This window comes from Coptis chinensis, chromosome 7 (assembly GCF_015680905.1).
Source record: "Coptis chinensis isolate HL-2020 chromosome 7, ASM1568090v1, whole genome shotgun sequence".
Lineage (NCBI taxonomy): Eukaryota > Viridiplantae > Streptophyta > Magnoliopsida > Ranunculales > Ranunculaceae > Coptis > Coptis chinensis.
The window spans coordinates 62,589,144-62,598,536 of NC_141462.1; the positions used below are offsets into that span (position 1 = coordinate 62,589,144).

At 37.7% G+C, this 9,393-nt stretch overlaps 1 protein-coding gene across 1 annotated transcript; it reads right to left on the reverse strand.

Annotated features, from left to right (window-relative positions):
- Window positions 1-2,239: 2,239 nt before the first annotated feature.
- LOC147488307 (calcium-transporting ATPase 4, endoplasmic reticulum-type-like) lies at window positions 2,240-9,393 on the reverse strand. Its single transcript, XM_086575263.1, has 9 exons — window positions 9,253-9,393; window positions 7,671-9,171; window positions 7,041-7,110; window positions 6,826-6,947; window positions 5,578-5,859; window positions 5,023-5,400; window positions 4,001-4,110; window positions 3,209-3,437; window positions 2,240-3,102 (listed from the first exon to the last, which is right to left on the reverse strand). The coding sequence occupies exons 2-9, from the start codon at window positions 9,105-9,107 to the stop codon at window positions 2,518-2,520; spliced, it is 3,213 nt and encodes a 1,070-aa protein (XP_086431389.1). The 5' UTR covers window positions 9,108-9,171; window positions 9,253-9,393; the 3' UTR covers window positions 2,240-2,517.

Here is a 9,393-nt window from a genome sequence, read left to right on the forward strand (position 1 = left end):
TCAAAAAGACTTTATATGGTTTGAAACAGGTATCTCGACAATGGTACAAGAAGTTTGATTGTTTTATGCAAAACATTGGGTTCTTCAAGTGCAATGCCGATCATTGTTGTTACTTCAAGAAGTTTGATTCTAGCTACATTATCTTGTTGCTATATGTTGATAATATGTTGGTAGCTAAATCGGATATTAGTGAGATTGAGAATCATAAGAAACAGTTGGCAGGTGAGTTTGCTATGAAGGATCTGGGTGCAGCTAAACAAATTCTTGAGATGAGAATCAATACAGATAGAACAAAAGGAATTTTGAAACTATCTTAAGCTGATTATGTTGAACGTGTCCTTAAGAGGTTCAACATGAATGATGTTAAACATGTTAGCACGCCCTTGGCTAGTAATTTTCAATTATCTAAGGAACAGTCTTCCAAGTCACAATGAGATAGAGATTCCATGGCTAAGGTACCATATGCCTTAGCCATTGGAAGTCTAATGTATGCTATGGTTTGTACGAGGCTAAACATTGCTCAAATTGTGGGAGCTGTGAGCAGATTTATAAGTGATCCCGGGAAGCAACACTGGGAGGCAATAAAATGGATATTGTGTTACTTGAGAGGTACTACCAATGTCTGTTTGTGTTATCACAGGGGTGATCTAAACTTCTAAGGTTATGTTGATGCAGACTTTGCATGTGATGTGGATCGCAGGAGAAGCACCACTGGTTATGTCTTTATAGTGGGTGCGACAATCGTGAGTTGGGTTTCACAGTTGCATTGTCTACCACAGAAGCAGAGTTTGTTACAGTCATTGAGGCTAGCAAGGAGATGATATGGTTGCAAGGTTTGCTGGAAAAGTTAGGTTTGAAACAAGAAAGAAATGTGTTGCATTGTGATAGTCAAAGTGCAATTCATTTAGCGAAAAATTCATCATTCCATTCAAAGACTAAGCATATTGATATACACTACTATTTCATTAGGTCGCTTCTGGAGGATGAGGTGTTAGTACTCGAGAAGATTCTAGGAAGCCAGAACCCAGTGGATATGTTAACTAAGCCTGTGACTATTGAGAAATTGAAGCTGAACACAGCTTCAATTGGTCTTCTAGCTTGAGGACCGTAAATGAAGCGCACCATTATGCACCGGATATACATGGAGTAGAGTTACTTTGTTTATCAGTCTCCAAGTAGGAGATTGTTAAGTATTGTGGAGCTTGATCACACGTGGGTATGGGATATCATCTTGGTTTCTAGATTGAATAGGAAATTAAGCATCCCCTAACTGAATACCAAATTGGAGCCTATAAATAGGACCTTAATAAACGTACTGGGTATTTCTTTTGTGAGGCAACAGTGAGTGCATAGATCACCAATATCGGTGAGTGCGCTACAGTGCATATATTGTGAATTTGTGAGTGCATTGTTTAATTGTGACTTTGTGAGAGAGAGATTTGGTGTTTGTGTGGCTTCTTGATATTGTAATTCACTCTTTGATATTAGTAGAAATTGGTGCCGCTTGTGGATTAGGCAATTGCCGAACCACGTAAATCTTATGTTCTTCTTTTCTCATGTTTATTTCGCTTCTTGTATTCTGTTTGAGTTTTCTTTGATCGTTGGTTGTCGTGTTGGTCGGGTTTAATTAATTCGATCCTATCAGACCTTCCTTTCCACTCAAAAGGAAAACAAGAGTCATGGGATCATGGCTAACTTGTAGCATTTTAGATCACGAATCTAACAAGTCAAGCAGTATTACAGGTGAATAAGTGCAATTCAAACAATCTAAACTTCTCATTTTTCACTTCAAAAAACCAACATTAAGAATTTATTGTGCTGTGCTGTAAGTCTGTGAGCACGTAAGTCTGTGAGCACTTGCACTTTATGACAAAAGGAAGAGTTACAGCTCACAACTAAGAAGTCCAAATAGTGCAAAAGAATTACGATTTTCCAAACCTTCAACAAACCCATTCTTCAGAAGAAAACGAGGCAATTATGGTCGATCGGTTTCATACTTTCATCTTCTTCTGTTAGACGAGAGGGGGAAGGGTAAAGGAACGAGGCAATTATGGTCGATCGGTTTTATATCTGCCACGGGCCTTGCCCTCTCGTAAAGTTCGAAAAGGCATTTGAACTATTTTATTTTCTATCATGATTGCATCAGCTTATCCTTCTCATAAAATACTGGATCAACTAAATAATGACAGAGAAGTTGCTACAATTTGCCTATCTCTAGAAAACAGTAAGAACAAAGAAATAGTTAATAAGCTATTTTTTTGCATCTTCTGGCAGAAACACATCCAGACAAGCAAGAACAAAACATACTTGCCTGTCTAGGTCAAAAATGAGTTCCATGTGGAATTAGCCAAGTAGTATATGTCAAGCCAATACATCGATGAATTACTGATTGGGTCCTTTCTGATTCTAAAGTTCAAGGGAATTCCAGAACCCTTTCTCACAGTTGAAACCTCTTCTCAATCTTTTTATCCGAGGATTTTGGGACTTTATCGGCTTCCAGCTAATTTCTATCAGATCTCAGTCACGCTTCGTCTTCCGTGATCTTCTTGTGTTTGACATACGTAAACCACTTGTGCAACGTCCCACAAACTTGAGGATCTCGTCAATCAAGATTACTGGTAATGCAACAGCCAACACTAGGAGCCATTCATTAAGACTGAGAGGCACAATGCCAAACACTTGAGCAAGAAATGGCACATAGAGAATCAAGAAGTGCAAGCCAAAGGAAACAGACATGGCTACAAGAAGCCAAGGATTGACCCATGGGGGCATCACCAGGAGACTCCCATCCTCAGACAGGGCATTGAGGGAGTTAAACATCTCGATGGAAACCAGGACAGATAGGGAAAGAGTCATCGCTTTCACTTTGCCAGCCTGGAAATAGTCACAAGGGTTGGCATCGAAGGAGAACACCTGCCCCCCAGCTGTGAAGGGAGAAACTTTAAATCCCTCCCAGGTAGGGCACTGACCCCAGTTGGATAGCTGGGAATATGTGACCAGGCTATGCCCATCCCCGCTCAAGTCGATTCCCATGAAGGAGGCATGCGTAAACCATATGATGAAGACACCGACAGTTGCTATCCCAACATACAGTCCAATGACCTGAACCAGATTAACAATACAGTCGTCAAAACTCAAAAGGATCAAGTGAGCCTTAAGTGTCTAAACAGAGGTTTACAATTAAATCAGTTACATAAAGAAAAAGTACCAGGTAGCGGAATAAAATCCAAGGACTAATCAACGAGTCATCACTTCTTCGAGGAGGTTTCTTCATTATATCTTTATCTGGTGGATTAAAACCCAAAGCTGTAGCAGGTGGACCATCAGTTACAAGATTAACCCACAAAAGTTGAACTGGAATTAGGCCTTCTGGAATGCCTAAAGCTGCTGTCAAAAATATAGATGCCACCTCACCAATATTTGAGGAGATCATGTACCTGAAATAGTAACAAAAAGATTTGGAAACTGGGGATGGTCATAATAAGAACTTCACAAAGAAATTTCAAAATAGGAAGTTAAAGACGTATACTCCACCACAAAAGAAGTCCATACTAAACCATCAATAAAGACATAAGACACAGGAAAATAGAAGAAACTAGGGCAAAGTTTTTTTAAAAGTAAAAAAGGGAAATTTACTTGAATACATATTTTTCACTGAAAGAATCATGACCTCAGCCTTGTTTAATTACTCCTGTTCACAGCTATGGAAGTTGAATTAATAAGAACATGCCTCAGTAAGTGACCCTATGTAACTAAATTCTTCTTTGTTATATCTAAAGATTTTGCATTTTGTTCATTAAATGCAGAATATGTGAAAGAGGAAGAAAATGCACATCTTTCCAACAATACCTACATCGATCTCAAACAATCTATTAATAACCAGACACTTGCCTAGTTTTGGTTCATTTTAGATCGATCTCACTTAAATCACACTTGATATTATTCATTCTGCAGCCATAAAATAATTATAAAATATTAAAACTTAGGGTAAGGGAAATGCCTGATAAAAGCTTTCATGTTGTTATATATAGATCTTCCCTCGCCAACAGCTGAAACAATTGTACTAAAGTTGTCATCAGCTAAAACCATGTCAGAGGCTTCCTTGGCAACCTGGAAAGCAGAATTCATGCGTAAGACAGTTGAGAAAAAAAATGTATAAACCAATACTTTCACAGAAAAGCAGAGCACAAAACAGCTTGTGAATGGTCAAAGAGAAAAAATAATCATATAAAATATACACATAACTACAGAGGACACAAACAAGACCACACACTTTTTTTTTCACTTGTCCACCCGAATATGTTGTGTTAATTGAAATTTCATTATCAATATTATTAAAGTACCAAAATGTGCGAAGATGAGGGCGGCTCTTGCAGAGTCAAATACCAAGTTCAAAGAGTTAAGACCAACTGTAAGGTTCATTTTTTTGGATGAGAGAAAGTTAATTATATTGATAAACAGATAGATCAATACCCCACCCAGGTAACTGTGTTTATGTGTAGTGGGACCACATCCAACATACACACAAAGAAGGAATCCCCAAAAACCACAAAATTGAAATCTAATGGAACACATTGTAAGATCCGAAAAAAAAAGTTAAGGCAGGCCGACTTATATCAGGAACCCACTGAAAACTGTGAGTTTCTAAATGGAAAGTTCCCTAGTCACACTTTTTTTTTTCGCTAATCTATTTCCTAGTTACACTGTTTGTACTTTGTAGTGTAACTGTTTGCTAGTTACACTACGAAGCGCAAACAGGTGGAAAAAGTCCATGTACAACAAGAGCATATTGTGCTGCCATCACCAGATACCCAAACATACTTATATGTATGGTACGCTATCTGTCCTTCAGAACACATGATATGGTTTCCAAAAAAGACTGCTACGTTCGTTATAGTGAAAAAAAACTGAATGTTTTGACAGATAGTTGCATCTATGAGGAGATGTATCGTGAAACACTTGTGAATTTATTTATTTCTTTCATTCTTGATAGTGAAATGCTAATAATGAAAACAAGCTTACCTCAGTTCCAGCAATGCCCATCGCAATACCAATATCAGCCAATTTCAAAGCGGGGCCATCATTGACCCCATCACCAGTCATTGCAACAACCTCGCCATCTTCTTTCAGCAGCCTCACAATCTCTTGTTTGTGTCTTGGTTCAGCCCTAGAAAATAGAAGCCCGCCACTTTGCCTTAAATGGTTCTTCTGATCACGAAGATCCATAAATTCTCTTCCAGTTAAACTTTTTGAACGAATATCTTCATGGGGTCCAAATACACCAATTTCACAACAAATTGCTTCAGCAGTATTCTTGTTATCTCCTGTGATAACCATAACACGGATGCCTGCTGCTCTGCAGTCCTCAATAGCTTGGTGCACCTCTTCACGAGGAGGATCCTATAAATATTTGCAATTTAAGAGCAGAGTCAGTCCACACCAATCCACAGAATGACCACCAAAAGAAATAACAACCAGCGAAAACTGAACCAGACATTTACATATTGACCAACAAAAAGATCAACAACACACAAGACAGAACAGAACAAGCATTTTGAAGGAAAGAAATATACTTACCCTCAGCCCAACCAATCCAACAAAAGTAAGACCACTCTCAATGTTCAAATAATTGGCTGGATTAAGTAAAAGATCGTGAGCTGGATGATCTTCATCACCATCATATGTGGTGAATTCAGAAGGATCCTCCTTGTATGCAAAACCCAAACAGCGCAATGCAGTCGTGGACATTCCATGCAGTGCTTGTAGGACAAGCTCTCTTGAAGTTCTATCCAATTTCACAATGGAACCATCATTCAGCTGGAGAGAGCTGCTCCTTTCTAACAAATTCTCCACCGCACCCTGTCGCATACAGTAGAATTATTAAAAGTCTGGTTGGACTTTTTTTCTTTATATTTTTGGTTGCTAAAGTAACAAATTAGTGAGAAAGCTTATAATTTACAACATAAACATGCAAATAGAATCAAAGCCCAACCATAAAATTTTTTGCAAAAAAGTATTTAACAAAAAGAAGAAAATTAGGTCCATGTCTCCATGAAATGAACCAAGTAGATATTTTTTAAGGGATTAAGTAGGTAAAACAAACAATTTTGGGACAAACTTAAAAAGCGATTTGTTTGAAAACAATAATTCAAAAACATTTCAAACTAAATATTTCCATCTTTCAGTATCTTTTCCAAATTAAATTGAAAGACTTGCTGCTAGAAGATAATCCAAGAAGTGACAAGAAAAAAAAGATGATTAGATACATATTCAATAATTCCACCACAACCTGGCTCGCTATCAACAATGATGGCTCCTCTATCAGTGGACAAATTGGTATTGGTATCATTATGCAATACGAACATTCCTTCTTTGTTGCAGAAATTTACAACAGGATTGAATGGATAACTATTTAAGTTGCACAATTGTCAGGAATTAGAGTGCATATTAAACTTATGCTACACAAACATAAATGTTCAGCAAGTAGATTATGTCCATGTACAAATAAACATTTTGATACATGATTGAAAAATAGTGTAACCAAATCTTGTAGAACATAACATGAAAAATAATAAATAAAAAAATCACGCAGTTTCCCAGAGAAAAAAGGCTATACCAAAATACTTTAATTTTCTCATCACTCCATGTTTTATTATGAAAAAATGTAGAGGAAAGGAAAAGCATGTACACCCTTCATGAAGTTGGAAACAGAATTTTCTGCATGATTATATTTTATTTCAAAAGACTCTGCAAAATAAAAGACTAGATATACTCATATACATTTGAAATACCAGGTCAAAGTAGAAGAGGGGAAGGAGAAAATACCTTCACCAGTAGAGAGTTTCTTCCTGATTCTGACTTCACAATTACTCCCATGGATTTGCGATCACGGTCAAACTCAAGGGTTGCAATTCGACGTTCAATGGTACTCCAGCGTTGACAACAACCTTAAAAAGTAATGCGTAGAAAGTCGCATATGTAAATACTAATGAATAGAAGAAAGAAAGAAATGAGGTTTAGTGTAAGGCAGTTTAACTTACGAAGCACATCAGAAGAATCAGAAGATGACTGATCAAAGCCTCCAGGAAGCCCCATCTTTTCAACTAAAACCTGATCAGACATAATAACAATTTTAGAAACCTTATAAACTTCCTTCAAAAGGCGACCAAATATTAAGACTTACGGTTAGTCTTGGCTTTTATTGCTTTTAACTTGTTTGTCTTTTGTTTTTCTTGTTGAAGGGGTTGCAGGTTGTACGGGCTAATTACTCAAGTATTGATGGTTGTATTAATATATCAACTTTTACGGATAAAGAAAAATGTAAATAATTTCTGAATGAAACAATTGGTCCCTGCAACTTCTCAAATAATTTATACATAATGGTTATCAACAGATGCAATCATGCTACAAGTCGACAAGATTTTTGTCGGATGGACCCTGACAATCATTTCCCCAAAAGACAATGGCTATGGTTATATTCAACTTTTCCACCACAAGATCAGCTAATTAGGGTTGTTCCTTCCTTCACCCGTCACCAACAACTAACAAAACACCATATTGTACTTCCTACACTCTCTAATATGTATTACATGTTTGTGTTTTAAAAAGTAAAAATCATACTTGTAAAAGTCAAATGCATCATTTAATGAAATAAGATATCAAGGTCTCACCTTCAGTGCTGCCTCAGTAGGCATTCCGTTAGCAACATAGTGATGTCCCGATTGTGTCACACCAGCATCGTTGCATATAGCAGCAATTTTTGCAATCATCTGAAGATTTGCATCCATGCGTCCAGTAGGCCAGTCATGGATTCTCCCATCAAAGGGATTGTATGTGGTCCCATCGACTTTGAAGGTTCTGACTGTATCTGTGCTGGGGCCCATAGCAACAAGTTTTGCCACTGCCATCTGATTAGTTGTCAATGTACCTGTTTTATCAGAACATATCACAGTTGTACAACCCAGCGTCTCGACACTTGGCAACTTGCGAACAAGAGCATTCTTCTGAGCCATCTTCCGTGTACCAAGGGCCAAGCAAGTCGTGATAACTGCAGGTAAACCTTCTGGAATAGCAGCCACCGCCAGGGCTACTGCAATTTCAAAGTAGTACGTGCATTTCTCAAAAGAGAACTTAAAGTTCCTCGGCCATCCATCTACATATTCCCAAGTAAGGAAGTACTTAACATTAATCAGCCAAACCAACGCACATATCACGCCAATAATAGCAGTCAGTTGCTCTCCAAATTCATTCAACTTCTTTTTCAAAGGGGTATCTTCTTCATGCTGCGAAGCAGCATGAATCTGAGAATGTACCTTCCCAATCTCTGTATTCATCCCCGTTTGAGTAACCAAACAAATACAGTTCCCATTCACAACCGTAGTCCCAGCAAAAACCATACACTTCTTTCCTTGGATATCAGTATCCACTGAAACCGCCTTATTAGTCTTATTAACCGCTTCACTCTCTCCAGTCAACGAACACTGTTCAATCCTAACAGTAGAACTAATAAGACTCAAAACCCTCAAATCAGCCGGAACCTTATCACCCACCCTTAACTCAACAATATCCCCCGGAACAAGTTCCTTTGCAGGCAAATTATAGATATGTTTCCCATCCCTAATCACATTCGCATGTTCCGATTGTATCTCTTTCAAAGCCTCTAACGCCTTCTCCGCATTACTCTCTTGCCAAACCCCAACAATAGCATTAACAATCAAAATCAAGAAAATCACTAAAGGTTCAACAAACGCCGTAATACCCATCTCACCCCCTTCATCCCCATCAATATAAGCCAAAACAAACGATATAACAGCAGCAGCAAGTAATATTCTGACCAAAGTATCGTTAAACTGCTCGAGAACCAATCCCCAAATCGACTGCCCCTCGTGTTTTTCCAATTCATTATAACCATAAACATTGCGTCGATTCTCGACTTCGGAATTTGTTAATCCTAAATCTTTATCTACTTTATATTCTTTTAAACATTCTAAAACATCTTTTCCCCATGCTGGATATATGTCCTTATCATCATTATCAAATTTATTATTATTCTCCTTAGTCTCATTATTTTCTACTATTTTCCCATAATCTTCACCTCCTTTTCCCATTCTCTAACCAAAATAAATCGAAATTTACTAAAAAGATTCAATCTTTACCGTTTACTTCGCCGATCTGAAACAAAACAAAAAACAAAATGTTAAATTTCAAATCAACATTAATTACACATGGAAACAAAAATGAGTTATGTTTTACCGGTTAAAAGAGTGTAGTGTTTTTGAAGAGTGGGGAGAGAGACAGAGTGGGTGTTTTGGGTATTTGTAGTTTTGAGAGGAGTCCTTGAAAGGAAGCTTCGTTCTTGCTCTCCCCTCAACTTTAGGTTGAGTTTTCACTTTC